The sequence below is a fragment of the Cygnus olor genome, chromosome 2 (genome assembly GCF_009769625.2).
Source record: "Cygnus olor isolate bCygOlo1 chromosome 2, bCygOlo1.pri.v2, whole genome shotgun sequence".
NCBI classification, from domain to species: Eukaryota; Metazoa; Chordata; class Aves; order Anseriformes; family Anatidae; genus Cygnus; species Cygnus olor.
Genome location: NC_049170.1, coordinates 1,187,744 through 1,206,542, shown reverse-complemented (window position 1 = coordinate 1,206,542; position 18,799 = coordinate 1,187,744). Strand labels below are relative to the sequence as shown.

Below are 18,799 nucleotides of genomic sequence, written 5' to 3'. Positions count from 1 at the left end.
TGGACTGCACTTAAAATATTCATGACACGAGAGGACAAGGCACTAAATATCCTTACCAGGAGATACAGCTCTCTCTTACTAACACTTTTTGAAACTTGTTTTGCCAATGCTTCAGTCAAGAATCTAAAAAGCAGTGCCCACAGTTAGAGGCTTACGTTAGTCTTGGAAATAACAAAAATAGTACAAAAGACCCTAAGAACACAGTTGCCGATTCACATTCAACACACCCAGTCCTCGTTTCCTCTACAGACCACAATTAAGATAATTCCCCATCTCCCAGTCTTGGGATTACACCAATTTTTTCTCTCTCAGCATTTTCCCAGAGCAGGTGCATACCTTGGGCAATGCGTAGCTTCACTTCCAGGTCGACAGGCGTAGAGACAACCGACTTGGTGAGGACCAGCACGTTCTCCAGGCCAATCACAACAACCAAGTAGGGAAATATCTCTCTGGGGGAAACAGAAGAAAAAATGACAATGAGATCTTTGGTTAAAGAAAGTTAACAGCAAACACTATCCAGTGCTCTTAGCCAAACCCTTTCTTGTACAATATTATTCCGTGGTGAGGTAAGAGGAGTGTATTTCATCTGCTTCGCACAGATATGAACGTTTTTAAGAAACTGCATGATTTTCTGAAAAATAGCCATTGCAGACAACCACTAAATTTGTGTTAATGCTTCCCAGATCAGGAGTAATAGAATCATAGAATATCCGAGTTGGAAGGGACCCACAAGGATCATCAAGTCCAACTCCTGGGTCCCCAAAGGACCAGCCACAGGAGCACCCCAAAGGACAGCTCCCCTCAGAGTCTCTACAACAAAGTCTCCACAAAGAGGTGAAAATCAAAAAGATGGATTTGAGCACCACTGCAACAGACTCAGGAACAAACAGTCATCAAGAGGGCATTATAACACGAGGGTAGGGACCACGTCCCACCACCAGCAATGAAAATCTTGCTAAATCACAGCTTATTACATGAAACAAAACTTTCAAAAACAAACAAAAACCCTTCCCAGTGAAGAGCACAGGCAGGGCCTGCTTCAGATACCCAAGGGGGAAAAGCTTCGGCACCTTGCAGCTGCAGTAAACAGCCAGGTCTCAGGCAGTGAAGGAGACACACGAAGAGGCTTCTCAGTCGAGACGAAATAAAGTGCATGCAGCTCTGTTCTCCAGCACACCAGCGAGCTCAGAAGCCACGACACAGACCACTATGCAATGTACACACGCTTTGGACGTAAACAAACTAAACCCTCCCAGGGATAATGTCTGCCCAAGACTGAATAATACACACTGCAATGGATTTGCCCTTCAGAATATATTCAAGCAGAAGAGAAAGACTACCCAAGGCCACCACTGTGACTTTATCCAACTTGCCTTCTCACTTTTTTCTCTCTTTTAACTACTTACAGCCCAGCTCAGCAGGAGAAGAAGCTGATCCATGCACGGGAGGTGGTAAATCTCTTCATTTCCCTCCAGCTAAACTCAAGCAAGAATAGGGATGTGTCCTTTCAGAGGGTAATCAATTTGTGCTGTGCTGGTCTGTGCAGATCCAACAGGAGAACGTGTGCGCGTGCAGGTACACGCACCCCTTGGCAGATCACTAAGAGCCAAGACAGCTAAACAACAGGGTTTCAGGAGAACATCTCCTGCTTTCTGCCAGTACCTGCCACAACCCCCAAGGTCCACCTTCCCAAACGCTGCTTTGGATTGCCTACAGCCATCTGACATTGGCTTCAACAAAACTTGCACATGTGGAGCTGTCATCAGCCTGTACCTATCAAGTCCTGCTGGGGGAAAACACCTGTCTGGAATCACTGCTAGCTCAGCTATTTCGTTCCAGTTCCTTGAACAAATGGCAAGCTGAAACAGCACGAGCTCCATTCAAAGCAAAATTTAAAAAAAATCAAAATAACAATAATAATAAAAAACCAAACCACCTCCACACACCCTTCTCCAGGTATCCAAATTGAATTTTAGCTCTAACAATGTGCAACGCATCAGTCCCTTCATCTCCTGTCCAACACCTGCACAGCGAGTGAATTTCCAGGTTGAGTGAAAAACCACAAACACACACAGGGCACTCGGGGGCTACTGCCTGCTCATGTCACAGAACCTAAAATCCAGCCAGTTCAGCTCAGTTCAGGCTTTATCTAAAGGCATTTTCAGTTCATAGCTGGCACCACTCCTCCAAACAGCAGCTTGCAACAGAAGACAGACATGAGAAAACCTCTCTGGAATCCTTAGGGATGGAAATTGCTGGATGATGAGAATGAAACAAGCATAAGGGAGAGGTCTGACGCATGGTGCAGCACAGTCCTGCAGAGTTTATGGTCTGCAAGAGCACGCTCCTGCAGAATCCTGTCCTTACACACAGTCCTGCAAGAAGCGCTCGCTGTCCAGCACCGTTTGCAGACGAGCTGCAGTAAGTCTTTGGATGGCAGTACAAGTGTGCAAAAGGAAACCCGTAATTCTCTCAGCTATGTCCTACTTAACCAGTTGCTTCAACTGCAGAAGATAATTAATTAGTAGTCACAGGTTATCAATTTAAATAGTCCTTGAAGAGTCAGCAGGTTTCATTTTAAATGGCTAGCAGGCTAAGAGCAACCCGACATTGGCTTTTCTTGAAGAGTACTATGAGCTGGTGCGGGTCAAACACGAGCTCTTGGCGCCCTGCAAACTCCAAACCGAAGTTCGCCGCTCCTCACTCTGTGAGGCAGGCGGCAAGAGATCCTTGCTGTACTTTCTGCCATCCAGTGCCGAATGCTGAGAAAGAGCTTCCAGTAGGAAGAGGAAGGAAGAGCATGGATGCCACACCACGTCCATCTACTGAAACACCTACAGATCATTTCTCACTTGGACGCCAGAAGGTGCTGCATCACAGCAAGATCCAGCACCCATCAGTCAACAGAAACACCACAATGAACTGACGAAGAAAACAGATCTCCTCCGACTCCCTGACTCCATGCATGTATGTGAACAGAGAGACTCACAGGTTTACCCAAAGATAAACTTGGAAGATACCACTTGGAAGCTTTATGGATTCATCACATCAGCCTCTCATATCTAAAATGTAAATGTTCGCATCTGAGCTAGTCAGCTTAGGCCAAAAAATCATATACAAAAAAATTATAATCAATAAAGAGAGGTAGGTCGTCATTTAAGACGATGACTCCTCTAACCCAGCTGAGCTAGCAGCTCGTGGTGGCTGTGCTCTGGAGTCGTTCAGAGGCTTTCACAGTCCCCCAGCTCACTTGTACCCCACTTCAGCAAACTCTGGGCATTCTGCATAACCTACTGTTCAGTCATAAATCCTGGGCAGAGCATGCCACCAATCTCCACTTAGTCTTCTTTTCTGTAAAATGAGACTAATGTCTACCTCACCTATTCCACCTTGCCTTCATTAATATTTGAAATATGCTTTAAGGCAAGGGAAAACTATCAAAGCAAGATAAAAGATGACTGATAATGTTTAAGGTCTACTTTATAATATCATATGGTAGTAATAAGCAGATACTGATCTCTAAGCACCAAGCTCTACTTTAGTACCTTACAAAAATCGGTGGGGGACAGAGGCTTATCGTAAATACGGGTACCATTAAAAACAAACACACCCATATCTAGAAGGCTCTGCTGTAAACAAAACAGATAAAAAAGGTTAAAATTCAGCTCAGAGTTTAACCAAACAAATCTGACTCTGCACCCTGAAGCCGGCCAACCCCTAGCACGTTACCATCGGGTCTAGGACATACCAAGAACACTCTGTCCCCACTCGGGAATCAGATAACAAGAGGGAAAGTGCTCTGGCAGACACTGGGGAATCAGGAAAAGGTCGAAGGATCCCTTGGGTACCTGCAGTCCCAACCCATTCTCTATACGGCTTGCTCACATATTAATGCCACTTTCATCTCATCCAGATCTTTCTTGCTTTCAGCGTGATCCCACCTGCGAAAACTGTTGAGAACTGAAAATTATGAGCATTTAGGAAACGAAAAGGCAGGCCTCAGCTAAAGTGCCTCACTCTCCTTCAGTGTCCGAACGCTTACAGCACTTAGGAGAGGAGCCAGATCAAGCCCTGAGGGATCCTTCCCTACGAATTGCATCAAGAAGTACAACCACCATTACTAGCACGTGGCATTGATCTAAAAGAGCAGAATCAACCTGCTAAAAAAACAACTCAATGTCATCAGAAAATAAAAACCTCAGTGTCATCAGAACCTATAACCACAGAACCCAAGCGTCTTTCATCCAATTAAATATCATTTATAAGGTATTGCAAGGGTTAAGTTTCAACACCAAAGGAAATCGTCTGTGCAATCATTTTAAGGCAAAGATTTTTTGCAGGAAAACTACTTTAAGAAACAAGAACTGATTAACTGTCTTGCCTGCGGGAGGAATAACTGAATTAGTTTAGCCCTTATGTGTGACAACAGTAATGCTGACAGTAGACAAAGGCCTTGGTCACCGCACTAACCAAAACCAGATTGAGCCAAGATAGGATGCCCCCCAATGTATCTGCATCCAAATACTGTTTTTACTTGAATTACAATTGTAAACTTCCAGTAGATCCCATCTTGATCTGGTCTTGATCCATAATCAAGGCTCTTAGTTACCACAGAAGTAAAAACAGGAACAAATAATTAAATAATTTAGTTTTTGAAGTCAATTATTCGTAGCTCTTCTAGGCTCCTCAGAATTCCTCCATCTAGGTCTGGCTCCTGGTAAACTATCACCAGCACTGAGAAAACCTCCCTCATGGTCAAACTTTGTATTGTTCCGGTGGTATATGGCTGGAAGGAGGAGTTGAGAAGAAAATCGATGGGTACGTCCTTAATTACTTAGGAAAGGGATCAGAAAAATCAAAAGAAAGATTCCGAATTGAGCTTTAATTAATGGTGCTCTCAGGTGTTTTCAACTTGACATAAACATGAGTGGTAGTAACCACATCAAAAGGCCAAACACCAACGTGTGCAGGAGCCCCAGCCAAAAGAAAAGCTGACAAATGTCAGAGATGGGTGCAAAGTTACCAGCTGGCCTCCAGGCACAAACAGTGCAGCTCTGCCATTCTGAAAGATTCTTCTGAGCTAACCTAAGACCAAGCAACGAGCGCTTCTGGATGCTAGGACAAGTCACTGCAGGAGAAAGATATGTGGGAGCCTGCTCAGCTGCCAGGAAATCATATTTATAATTAAGACATTGTCCCAGTAATACCTTTTGCTTTAGGCTGAAAGAGCCCAATGCTAAGCAATAAGGCATCTCCAGGAAGACTGGGACCCAGTCAAATCTTTTTGCCGGACAGACAAAAACCACAAGGTCCTTCAGCTCAAGAAGTCTGTTTATAATTTTACACAGTAGTGTGTAAACACTATCATGTAAACTTATATGAAGAATACTAGATCTTAAAGGCTAAGCATTGAGCAGCTGTTTTCAAATGATTTCTCCTCCGTCTGCCCTTGTTTGGGAAGAGGTTTGGTGCTGGGAACATACCCTCCATTAAGAGTAGGGGTCAAACCAAACAGCGTGCACAGCCCAACTGACATAAGCAGAGAGCTGAGCACCGTGACGACCGCTGCCAGTGCCAGGCCCCATTTCGATTTCACCATGTCAATCTTCCCTGAAAAACAGAATGCAAAGTCTCTGTTACGAAGCGAAAGAAAACGACATATCAATAAAAAGTCAAGAAGGGATCCTCATCCCGACTTATTTCTGCAGGTACTTTACTAGCTGCAGCCCAGAAATAACGGCAGTTCAATGTCTGAAAGGCAGATCCCACATCCTCCCAGTACCTAAGAACTGTTACGAGGACGGGACAGAAGACGTGGCTTGCGGCTTATACTGGCTCCAGTACAGCACTGCAGGGGCATGAAAAAAGGAACTTAAATATGGCTGGTAAGGTCTAAATCCACAAGCTCAGAACATGTATTTGATCTACATGACCACAAATTAGTCTGTCCAAATTGGAAAAAGCATCACTACTACAGCATTTAAAGCTGTGTAAGACAGGGAACACCTCAGAAGATACCACAAGGAGTAGCACCACTTTGGCTAAGAGGAACAAATCAGCAGAAATCAGATCAACAAGACTACTAATTCTCTACCTGACAGTTCACGGTAAAACTTCAACATCACATTTGCTGCTGAAACAGGAGGAACTGCAGTGCTATGGATGGAACTCGTTTTTGCCATAGGTAGCCCTGGAAAGGTCCCCCCCCACCCGTCCCTTACATATGTACAGCTGTCAGGTATATATATATATATATATATATATATATATATATATATAGGTGGCTTATTAGCTTGCTCTACTCTCTAGGCTCTCCACCCCACAAACCTACGTGTGGAGAAGTAGATGTAAGCAAAGAGGATAATATAGGTGGTGACGAGGGGTATCAGCTCAGCGATGCCAATCTCCTCCTTGAAGTGGACATGCACGATGTTCTCCTCTCGCAGCGTGCAGTTGGGGCTGGGATGCAGCAGCTTGAGGCGAGAACGGAGGCTGCTGAGGAACCTGACGTGAAAAGCAGGCAGGTTGTCACTCACGCTGTACCCAACAACCAGCAAACAATTCCAAGGAGGAGCTCAATGAAGGCAGAGTACATCTGCACTGTGGCTATCTCCCAGACCTTGATATCTATGAAGATTCAAAAGGTAACTGTGAAGACTCAGCAAAATTATTTAAAGCAAGGGCTCATCATCAACAAAATTTGGCCCTGGGGAACAGAACATCCTGTAGACTCAAACATCTCCTAAATTTTATGTAAGTGCTGCTGATGACAGGCCCTACAGGACAGTCCTTGAGGCTGAAGGGTTCTTGTACGGGCAGCAGCAGGGCAGGTTTCGACTCCTGTGCTGCCAATTTTGTCCTAGGCATTCCTCGGGGAAATCTGTGCAGCACTGAGCAGATCATTTAGTCCTCAGATCTGCTCAAACCAAGGCAGCTTTGCCAACACAGCCAGAGGGGCTTCACAGTTGGTACCAGTTGAATTACTGCTTTCTGGGAAGCAAAACACTCAAACTCCATGCACCGGGAACTGGGTCAAAACAGACCTACTGGGCCTTGGCTGCACCAGTTGACAGCTCGGTGTGCAGATGAAGCCATCATCAGAGGAACTCCCACTGGCAGCTTTGGGTTTTATATTTACTATTTTTTATAAAGAAAGAAACAGCACTGATAGTGCTTTATTTCCCTAAAGCACAGCAAGTTTTCTCCCAAAAGCAGCACTCTGTTTTTCTATAGCACTTTCAGAGGATCCCAAAATACTCTAAAGCACAAGAAAATGGAGATTAAACAAAAACATAGCAATAATCAGAGCAGAGAAAACAGCGAACTTGACAAGAAAAGACTAAGGGATCCCTAACGTAAAAATAGCACAGCTAAAGCTCCCTACCTGGAATCGTATCGCTGGAGGCCCAGCGTGACAGTATACGAAACCACTCGCTTCCTATTGTACAGGTTCACCCCGCTGTACTTTCCAGGGAGTCCAAACAACAGATCTGCAAAAACACAGCGTGAACAAAACATTACGATAACAGAAAAGGAGACAAAAAAGATTCATTGTGAAGAATGTTGAATAAGGACTATTATTCTTAGGAAGCACCTTCTCAGTGCTCTGTGCAGATACTATCAATCTGTATGAACACCTGATGCAGGGAAATAAAGATGGAGCATCTCTTCTCAGTGGAGCCCGGTGACAAGACAAGAGGCAATGGGAACAAATTAAAATGTGGGATGTTTTCTGAAACATAGTGAAAAACTTACTTCCTGTGGTGGCTGGCTATCCTCATCTTCTTCCTGATCTGGCAGTCCATAGCAGATGATGGTTTGTCCTCTAATCCTAACCTATAAACTCTCAGATTGCTCATCATCCATCCTGAAGCAAAGCTCCAGGCACTCCAGCTGTACAAAGGGCAACTCTCCCTCCTCATCCTCCCAGCCTGTCCTTGACGAGGAGCCTGTGTCCACCCCCAGCAGCACTCCAGGACTGCGAGCTGCCCCATCTCACCTCTGTGATCCCAATGAGATCGTGGCCCTCCAGCTGCACACACCCCTAATTCCTCCTATTTGTTCCCCACGCTGTGTGTCCAGGCACTTCAAGTGGGCACCCAATTTGTACTTCAAAGACAGGCATTATCTTTAAGGATGCAGCCAAAAAACCCTGGAACATTTGTTTTTGTGCATGCCTGTGTGGGACTTGAGACAGAGGTTCCAGGAAGTATTGCATTGCAAAGGACTATTAAATGTCTCTCCTGTTAATCTGGTGTGCTGAACGAAGGCTTAAAGAAAATTATGCATAATGATGAACACTACCTCCACTTCCAGGAATTCCCAGGATATTGTGGACCTCTACCTTGTTTGTGAATGAGCTGTCAAAGAAAGGTTCCATGTGCTCCAAACCACAGCGTGCATACGTTATGGATGCTCAAAAAATAACCATTAAAACAAACTTGCTTTATGGATAAAAAGCCCCTTTTCAGACAGAGCTGTCATATTACAAGCTTCCTGTACCTATCTACGAAATTTCTTTAAATCTACAAAATTCCTTTAAAAATCTATGAAATTCCTTTGACAATGGAGGAACAGCATTTCCTCTGGCCTTGTTGAACTACGAAACAGTATGACCCCACACATGGTCAGACTTATTTTTTTAATTAAGAAAGCAAAAATACTTCCATGAGATCCAGTGTCATCTCGGGGTAGATGCAGGCAAACGACAGCAAAAGCACAAGAGGGAGCAGGATGAATGTTTGTTTGTCTGTGACAATGAGACAGTCTTTGAATACAATAGACAATAGCACGAGGGAAAAAGGCTAGAGCACACGTAGAGTTAAGAGGAACGAAAAGACTTGGACGATTTACCTGTTATTTTTACACCTACAGAAAGGGGGCTTCTTTGGCACTTCAGCCTCTTACCTTTGAGAGTAGCTGATGTCTGTAGAGTCTTTGGTTCATGCTGGTGGATGGTTTTGATAATATCTGGGTCAGCGTTAAATCGCTCTCGGTCATTCTGCCAGAAGTTCCCTGGAGACAGTAACAGACAGCCATGCTCGGGGAGCAAATTCCGCAGCTTCTTGAGGCCAGGAAGAAGGTCTGTAACCTGAAGGCAAACTTCCTCCAAGCTCTTGACACCAGAACTGAAATGCAAACAAAGATTAGACACTGCTGTGCATGTTACAACTTCCACAGATAGGCAGAGCTGCTGAGATGAATACCCCAAGGACCTCCATCGCCACGTTACCGCTCTTGTCCTAATAACAAAGGATCGGGAGCCTTGGGCCACAGACCGGGACCTCACCGTAATAGTGTGCAAACTCCAGAACCCTGTTATCATTTCTCTGCATGCTTTCTGGCCACACAGCTTTCCCTGTTCACCCATCCTAGATGCCACAAGTTTCAGTTCCACGTTTCAGATACCTCCAGTCTACAGAGAAACTGGCTCCCTTGAACTCTTCTTAAAAGACCTTCAACTCTTCTGCATATTTCTTTCCACGTATGTTGAATGCCTGAGGTGGATTATTTAAGGTGTAGATTTGTTCCAGAACTTCCTGTTAGCACACTTACATAATCCTTATCAAGTATTAACTCAGGAAAGACTCAGCTTGGGCTTCCAATAGCATCTGACTGTGACTGCTCAGTTACAAAACCCATCAGCACACCATTTGGCCAGACAAGCCAGAGCAGCTGATCCAAAAGAGAACACTTCCCTCAGCATGGCATGGGCAACCACAGGGGTTTGCGCAACAAGAGTATATTTAACAAAGGCTAATTTAAGACATTGGAGGCCAGTTTTCCCTGGCTTCAGCCCCACGGATTACAGAGAAGGTGTTGGAGAACTATTTTAAAATGCCTTCTCTAGAGGATTTTTTTCTATCGTGACTGCAGAGGGAAAATATGGAACCCAACCGACGATGACTGAGTTATGACTTTGTCAGCACTCCCTCCAGAAACTGTATCTTGTTTTGTATCTGTATTACAGGACAAGCTACCTAGAAAAGTCACATCTGTCAAGACAAAGTACTAGATAACATGCTAGAAAATACTGTGTTTATAGAAACAGAAGTTTTCTAAAAGAGAACCCAAAAGAACTGATGCTGTGATGCCTCCGATAATAGCTCCAGGCAGAGTAAGAAGACTATTGTTTTATATTTAGGCTTTAACTAACTTTGAAACATAACAGCAATAGCAGTTTATACTGCACAAAAGCCTGTAAAAGTTCTTATTTGTGAAGCAAGTGCGTGCAGCCAATGTGCCCAGCAGTACGTTGTAGATTCAGAGACAAATACCAAAAATAATGAATGGAGCCAATGCCTGCTACACTACAACAAATTTCAGGTCGCTTCTGACGTCACAAATGACCGCTCACAGTTTCAACGATGTTATAGCTGATGAAAATATAATCACTTTGTGTTTCCTGTCCAGTTGTCAGCAATCGTCAGCTGCTTCTGTCCCACCTTAGTATAAAAGTATGCTTTTTTCTTGATATTAAGAAAATCAGCTGCACTTAACTTTGATACTGACGAAAGCAACTGATGGGAAGGAACTTCATAATGACTTCTGGGGTGATTTCAGAATTTATCTGAAAGCTAGATGTTTCTTGAAATATGCAAGTCTGACACCAAATGGAAGACCTTATCCCAGGTCTGAGTGCCTAAATCACTACCTAGCCTTTTTCTTCTGGTGGCCGTGTAAGTTTAATTTTGCTTCCACACTGCCTCATTGCTCATCAAGGGTAACACAGCAAGGGGAGACAATGAGCAGATGACACACATACCAGGAGCAAGTTGTTTCTCACCTGTAAGTGGCAACTATATCCAGATACTACCTAAAGTTACACATGTGATAAAGGAAGACATGAAAACAGAAAGAATGTCAGTGCCAAGACTTTGAGAGCTGCTAGCAAAAGCTCTATATTTAACAGAATGAGTGGCATTTCTAAATATTATCAGAGAGCAGACAGCTATCTCACAAGGATTGGTTTTAAAAAAGGACAAATCATCAGGTAGAGTGGTTAAGTGAACACTCAAAAATGAAGCAATGAAGGATGCTGCCAGGAAAGTAGGAAACGAACAAAGAGCAGATGTTCCCTAGCTATGTGAATTAGAGGACAAAGAATGAAGAAAGCTCCTGGCTAAAAAGCTAGGGGATGATCAAAGACTCTAATCTCACCATTTTTCACCACACTTGGCCTGTTCTCAGTATCATTATTCTCAATGAACAAAGACAGAAAAGGAGGGAAAGCCTTTCTGTCCTCGGAAAGTAAACCAGCCAAGAACTTGTCAACAAATAAAAACTTAGAGCTCAAAGGGAAACATATTATAAAAAATAGAAGCAAATTAATATGTGTAAAATGTATTCTTGGTTTTCAAAGTGCGAATATGCCAAACTAATCGGAGTGGTCCTTTTTTCTTTTTTTTTTTAATACTCGACTTCTTAGATGAGGAAAGCACAGCAGATCTCATCTACTCGGGCCCAATAAGGCTTTTGATGCAGCACCATGCAGAAAATGCTTTAGTTCACAGGAAAGACAGAAGTTAGCACAAAAAATGTAATTCAGTAAAGAAATGGGTTAACAGGAAAATGGCCATGGGGCTGCTGAAAGGGCAACCGCTGGTCTTGAAGAAAACAAAGTGGAATTTTTCACGGACAGCTCAGAGAACCAGTATTTATGTTTTTATTAAAAACCTTGGAATAAGATATAGAGACATCTGTCAAGGACACAAAATAAAGCAACACTGCTAACACAGCAAGGGAACAGAGTATCTGAAATGGATGTTGTAAGGGCTGGGCTAAATTTAATACCGTTTCTATTAACTGTACAAAGTGCAAGGCCGTGTACTTGGGAACTAAAAAAAAGATTTTCTGATATCAGGTAGGAGCTCATCAGCTGGAAATGATAAAAAGAGAGACAGACATGGAGGCATCAATCAATCACTTGACAAATGCTGATGTGATTGGCCATGAAAAAGGGATTTGCAATCTCACTGTATTTCAGAAAAGTCATTTCCATGGAAAATAAGGCACAAAAGAGACTTCAGTGAGAATCCTGTGTAGAGTTCTCACCTCCCCTGTTCAGGGAAGACACTAAGAACAGTGCAGGGAAGAGCAACCAGGTTGACAAAGTGAACACAGAACCATCTTAACTGTCTAAGTTGAGAGTTTCCTACATTTAGTTTAACAAACAAGGATTCGGGGTGGGGAGAACGAGTTTTCCCAGTAAATATCTGGAAGCAGAGGAGAGCTATTTTTGCACGAAGGCTGTGTCAGGACAAAACCAAGCAGGTATAAACTAGTCCTAAACACAGCCAAAAGTGGAAAGTCAGGAGAAGGTTCCTGACCATGCAAAATTGTACAAGAGCTTCACAATAGGCATGGTGGGGTCGAATGAACTTGCTTTAATATAAGCCTCACATGCTTATGAAAAGGATTATGTTAAAATGCTGTCAGCTATAAAAGGTATAACCTCAGAGGACCGTTCCAGACCTCTCTGCCTAAGACTCTGACCAGAGGGTTCCTGACAATTATCAGTAATTAAAGAACAGGCAAGTTCTCTAGCAGGAAAGCTAAAGTGCTGTACCTGCAGGAGGGATATGCCATCACTGCTCAGCAGTGACCTCTCATTTTATTTTGAGAATCTGACACATTCAAAGCCAATAATCAGATTTAGTAGGAATAATTTAGAAGACGGGTGTGCACAACAGTGGGTGGGTCTGCCTCCTCCACAACTCTTAACAAACAGTAACTACCTGTCTCTCAGGGCGTGGTTTCTGATCTCCTCCACTAGCTGGAAGACGCGGGACAGCGGTGAACGAAACACATCAACGGCGAGGAAGTTCTTCTGCCATGGGGAGACGGTAGCTTTCACAAAGATCTGCTGAATGTAGGCCACAGGAGCACCAACATACTGTGGGGAAAACCAGAGGGAGAACGAAAACACATGGTGAGTGGGAAGCTGCTTAGCAGAATTAGCTCACAGCTTGGCAAGCTTTCAGGAAGGGGTTTGCCAGACTATATTTTTCTTTCCCAAGTTAGAGGTGAAGCATGGCAGTAGTAACCTAAGGAGAACAAAAAGAGTCTGTTTCTCACAGAGGCAAAATGCCACTGACCATTTTGTCATCGGTATATTGTGCTTCTGTGTGAGGCAGAGGCTCCCAGATCCTGCTGAATTTGGTACTGGAAGGAAAGCAGCAGCGGGGACTCGCTGCCTCTCACAGATGCCTCTCCCACACGGTGGTTCCCCCAACCTGTGCTGATCCTGCTGTGTGCCGTTTAATTTTTCTTGGTCTGTGTGCCCAGGCTGATGTCCCCTGCTCTAGGGGCTGCAGTGCTGGCAGAACTTTGGCCTCAATTAGCAGAACTAGGCAAGGAAGCAGGAGATTTAATCAGCCAGCATCAACCTGAGATAACAGCATAAAGCAAAAAGCTTCTCGGTTGAAATGATATCAATCACAATGAGAAGAGCACACATGGAGAGAGTGGAGAGCTGGAGGCATCAAAAACATTAAGCCAACAGCCAATTTCCGCTTCACAGAGACCTTGGAATGAAAAGGAACAACGGGGTTACAAAGCATCATTTTACAATTGGTTCCTGATGTCCTGGACCTGTTATCAGCCTTCCTGGAAAGCATCAGGGCTCCATCCTGTTCATGCAAAAGAAATATTAATTCCTTACCCCTGAACATAAGTCGAGTTTACCTGTATGATATGTACCAGTCAACTGGTTGCTGCTCGAGGGAGACTGCATGCCTTCATATGGCGTTAGGAAACTGGGGCATTATCCTAGAACCCTTCATTAAATGTATGTAAAACCTAGTAACACTTTATAAAATGTACTGCTTGCCTTAGGACAAAGTTATCTGTGTTAATCCTTGAAAAACAGGCCCTTAAACAGCATTTCACAACTTTCATAGAATCATGGAAAGGTTTGGGTTGGAAGGGACCTTAAAAGTCATCCAACTCCAACCCCCTGCCATGCCCAGGGCCCCCTGCCCCCAGCCCCGGCTGCCCCCAGCCCCATCCAGCCTGGCCTTGGGCACTGCCAGGGATGGGGCACCCACAGCTCCTGGGGGCAGCCTGCGCCAGGCCTCACCGCCCTCACTGTGACAGATTTTGAGTATCTAACCTAAATCTGCCCTCTTTTAGCTTAAAGCCGTCACCCCGTGTCCTATCCCTACACCCCCTGCCCAAGAGTCCCTCCCCAGCCCTCCTGCAGCTCCTGCAGGCACTGAAGGCCGCTGTGAGGTCTCCCCGCAGCCTTCTCTTCTCCAGGCTGAACAACCCCAACTCCCTCGGCCTCTCCTCACAGCAGAGCTGCTCCAGCTCCTGGATCATTTTCATGCCCACACCGAAGTCGTACCCAGTCAGGGCGCTCGCTGAGGTCTCCTTGCTGCAAGACCGGGTCTGGAGAGGGTGGAAAGTAATCCTTCACGGGGGTGCTGTACTCCACAGGTCCCGTTCCAGGTAACGGCAGCTTAAGCAGCGGGTAGCTATGGTGAAGACAGAAGTGAGAAATGTGCTTTTTTTTTTTTTTTTTTAACTAGGCTTTTAAACAGTCTTCCAGAAGAGCCCAAAGAATGGACGAGTAAAATGAGCCCACCCCACCTTAAACTTATCTCTGCACAATAGGAGACACAGTCACAATAAAACAGGCCTTCAGCTCTCATAATAACAGATTTATGTATTTCTCCAACACACAAGAGAAGTGGTCTTCCTCTCTTGGAAAGGGATGAGTAGGAATCTTGGGAGAAGAAGGAGGCAAGTTCTCCTTGCAGGAACGCACCTAAATTATTCATTATCACCTAAAAGTCAGTAGTGCTAAAGTACAGCCATCAACTATCCCACAGCGTGCACAGAACTGAGATGATTACTGTATTGAGGTGGCTACTTTCCTGATCCAAACCCCATCCTAATCACCTGGTTTTCCTCATTAAAATCTGAGCCGTTTCCAGTATTTGTCGCTAACTTCATTTCACCAGCAGCAGCCAGACACCAAAGCAGCTATGTGATATTTATCTTCCTGCTCCTTGGCTCCTACGACCTTCGGGTCACCGCAGCAGCTATTGCACAATAAATACACGAAACTAGCTCAAAACTGAGATACTGTAGTTTCGGAGAGTTTAGGATAGCAGTTTTAGCTTCAGAGGTCTCTAAAGTCACTAAAACCACGTCAGGAAAAAGCAATATTGCTGTTACAGGGACAATGCCCGGCGAGTTGGAAGGGGAAGGGCCGAAACAGAGCGGAGATCCCAGCTCCGGGCCAGATCCAGCTCCTGGTGCCCGATGCACCATGAGCTATCAGGGCTCCCTTGTCTGGCGTAGCTGTCAGCGTGGCCGAGCTTTCCTGGCAATAAACACAAAGGCCTTGGCACCGTTTTCCTGCAGGACTCTGTCCGCTGTGTCAGGGATCAGCCTGAATCATCCCCGGCCACGGAGGCGGCAAGCAGCAGCTAAAGGCGAGGTTTGGGGCTGAACAACAAAAGCTGGAAAAGAACAATGGAACGGGAAGCAAGGCTTGTCAGGTTTGCTCCTTTGTCAGCCTGACGAAAACACATCTAATGATTGTCATTTCACTGTGCACTGGGAAGGGAGAAAAAAATAAAGCCACGTCACAGTACATCATAATACAAAATACCCCACAAAACCCAATCCGGAGACACGGCCCAGCCTTTTTCCTCTGACAGGCAGCAATCGCTTTCAGCCCTTTTCAAAGGCGCGTGGCACCGCCTGCCACAGGGTCTGCTGGCAGCAAAACCTGGGGAGAGGCACGCAGCGAGCGTCCTGCGTCTGACTGAGACTAAGACGCTAAAATAAAAAAATCTAGGTGTGATAAACAAAGCTGAACGAAGAGGTGACCAGCAGAATGATTTGTTCACTAAATGATTTTGACGCTGATGCCTGAAAAACAGGCACAAAATCTCAAAAAGGGCCACGTGGAAAACACTTCTGATTCAGAGTACCTAGAGGTGCATTCCTCTGCGTAACCCCTGTAAATTTTAGGGACTCAGAAGGACAATTCCCTATATTCCTTATTCCTGCAGCAGGTGCTGGATGGATGTAGCAGGAGCTGGATGGATGGAGGAGGTGCTCGATGGATGCAGGAGGCGTTGGATAAATGCAGGAGCTGCTGGATGGATGCAGCAGGTGCTGGATTCCTGCCTTTCAAAGCAGAAGCCCCCAGTCCTGGCAGAGAATTAACTTGGATGTGGGTTTTCTTCACTTCCGAAAGGAAGGCAAGGATTTTCTCTCTTAGTACTTGCTAGGTAGGGAAAGCTATGTGGTATAAGCAAAGATGGAAGGAGCCGAAGCGGGTACAATGCAGCAGAAGCAGATTGCTGCCTCGGAGGAGCCTTCCCCTTGTCCCCCTCACCTGTGTGTGGCCTGGGAACAGCAGCCCTCTCTCCTCACCCCCCTCACTCTCAGCGTGGGCCTCGCTCCCCCTCAAAACACACAGCCCCCAAAATCCAGTATGAGCGGAGGTCGGACCAAACGGCCCTGGTAACCCTGCCGGCTACACCCCTGCTGGTACAGCCCAGGGGGCAGAGGCCCTCCTGCTGCACGGGCACGCTGCCTCGCTCTTACCCGACCCATCCTTGCCGCAGAGCCGCCTTCCAGCCCGCCCAGCTCCGGGGCCCGCTCTGTCCTGGGTGCAGGGCCTTGCCTTTTTGCCTTCATTGAGCTTGCCGAGGTTTCCATCAGGCCCTGTCCCTGACCTGTCAGCGTGCCTCTGAGCGGCCACCACGCTCCCCACCACGCCGACCGCGCTCCCCAGCCCGGCACAGAGCGAGCTGTGTCCGCAGAGCCGCAGCGCGGCTGGGATGGGGGCACCCCGGGTCCCTCTGGTCCCAGCCCTGCTCCAGCAGCACCCAGAGCTGGTGCCCAGGTCAGTGCAGGTCTGTAGGGCGGTGAAATGCTTTTGGAAGTGCGTGCGTGCACGTGTAGGCGTGTGTCTGTGCGTACACCGGGTGGCTTCAGAAGATCTCCAGGGAGGGAGGCTGCACAACCTCTCCGGGCAGCCTGTGCCCGTGCCCCAACACCCGCACAGCACAGACAAGCTTCCTGAAGCACTTGGTGAAGTTCCCTCACCCAGGTCATGAGCAGTAATATCACCCAGCTGGGATCAGGGAGCACTTGCAGGAGCTGCTGGCAGGGCTGTGGAAGCAGCAAGAACAGCCGGGAAAGGTTAGCGACCTCCTTACCCACAGCTGGCTGCAGAACACCAACCTGGCCACCATCACTGATGTTTTGGCAGTGCTGGGCACGGCACGTCAGGCAGTCCTGGATTCTGATGTGCCCTTTCTGTGCTTGAGGCCACGAAGGAAGGCTTTCACGTGCTAGCTTACATACCAGGGAAACAGAAAAAAGAGCACTGCTGTATTTTAAAAAGTAGCCTCTGGAGATGGCTGGCAGTTGCTCCATGTTGGTTCTCTGCTAGTGGTGTATTTACATCTCAATAAAACCATTTTTAGCAACAGAAATGGTTGTTTGGAGGAAGTGTGGAGTAGAGGTGGGTGTCGTCGACTTCTCTGTTGAAGTTTCCTCCTGCCGTGTACCTGCTGTTCACGAAGCTCGGCTTTTGCTGCGTGAAGCTGCGCGAGAAGCTGGGAAGGAAGCGAGTCCATCCAACCGAGGGCAGTTCGTACACGGCTTCCAGAAGCATCAGAAAATCACAGAACCATAAGATGCGACCGATGAGAGACTGCCTGCCTGCTGCTAATATGAAGGTTTGTTGACAATCCAGCGTTTTTTTCTGTTGTAAAAGTTATTTAACAAAAAAAATAAATCCGTTCATGGGAAGAAGCCAACCACTCCCATCCTGATGTGCAAGTCACCTCCCAAAACACTGGGCACAGCGACTCATAACTCCTTAGTGGCTATTTCTGAACGACCAAGGGACGGGTTCTTTTTGGTTGGTTGTTTTTTTCACCTTAGGATTTTCACGTTTGCCCGAAAAAATCAAAAGCACATGCAAACGCAACAGAGGAAAGATTAAGCGGCATTTCTTGGAAGAACCAAGGGCCACAAAATGAGGGGAAGAACAGAAGGAAAATTTCTGATGGAAAAAAGCCCCCGAGACATCCGTGCACTGCTAAGGATCCCATCCTGCTGCAGCTCTCGGGGGAACCAAGGCAACCAGGACTCCCTTACTCCACCACCCTCGTAGGCCTGCGCTGTGTCGGCCTGTCAGTATCCAAATCAAATTCAGCATTTCCCCGCAACTCATTTCTTCAAATTCTGAATATGGAACAGGACTGACGCTGTAAGAAGGGATCCGTATGCTCCACCCAGTGCATATTTTTAATCCATCCACAGAATAGCGAAGGAAGAAGGCAGCAACCAACCCTGCAGGTTATTCAGACTGCCTCCCCCAGGTGATGCAGGACAGCACCAGGTTTTCTCTCTCCAGCCTAAAGTTTCTGCAGGCACGTTGATGGGCTCCTTCCTCTTCCTCGACACGTCCAGCGCGTGGCTCTGCCCTCACAGCACTCCCCCTTGCTGGGAGCTTTGCAGTGGGTGTCTGTGCTCCTGGTGTGTGGACACACCCGTGTGTCCCTCCTATAGCTTGCACCCAACATGGGATGGACAGGACAGATCGTCTCGGCCCTGCTTTGCAGCAGGGCTCAGGAACAAGACTTACTGTGGGGACTTGTACCAAAAGCTGCCTCCTCCTGAGCCAGCTATAACAGAAATTAATGTCCCCAGTAAGCGAAGGGGGACATATACTTACTTAGAATCACAGTGATTTTTGAGGATTTGGGTTTATGTAGGGTTTTGATAATGCCTGGTGAAATTAAAAACAAGGCACACCTTC

The 18,799-nt window shown here is 46.2% G+C and overlaps 1 protein-coding gene across 7 annotated transcripts in view; it reads right to left on the bottom strand.

The window, feature by feature from the left end:
• The window catches only part of LOC121065983 (SREBF chaperone), a 57,409-nt gene that overhangs the window by 15,158 nt on the left and 23,452 nt on the right, over positions 1 to 18,799 (bottom strand). For 6 of the 7 annotated variants that reach the window (XM_040549265.1, XM_040549269.1, XM_040549266.1 and 3 more), the window contains 7 exons: positions 14,348 to 14,477; positions 12,738 to 12,895; positions 8,908 to 9,128; positions 7,385 to 7,490; positions 6,332 to 6,504; positions 5,484 to 5,610; positions 337 to 449 (listed from right to left, as the gene is read on the bottom strand). In XM_040549265.1, coding sequence (XP_040405199.1) covers positions 337 to 449; positions 5,484 to 5,610; positions 6,332 to 6,504; positions 7,385 to 7,490; positions 8,908 to 9,128; positions 12,738 to 12,895; positions 14,348 to 14,477 — 1,028 coding nt within the window. Of the gene's footprint in view, positions 1 to 336; positions 450 to 5,483; positions 5,611 to 6,331; positions 6,505 to 7,384; positions 7,491 to 8,907; positions 9,129 to 12,737; positions 12,896 to 14,347; positions 14,478 to 14,904; positions 15,021 to 18,799 lie in introns of those variants that run through there. The other variant, XM_040549271.1, reaches the window with a different exon arrangement.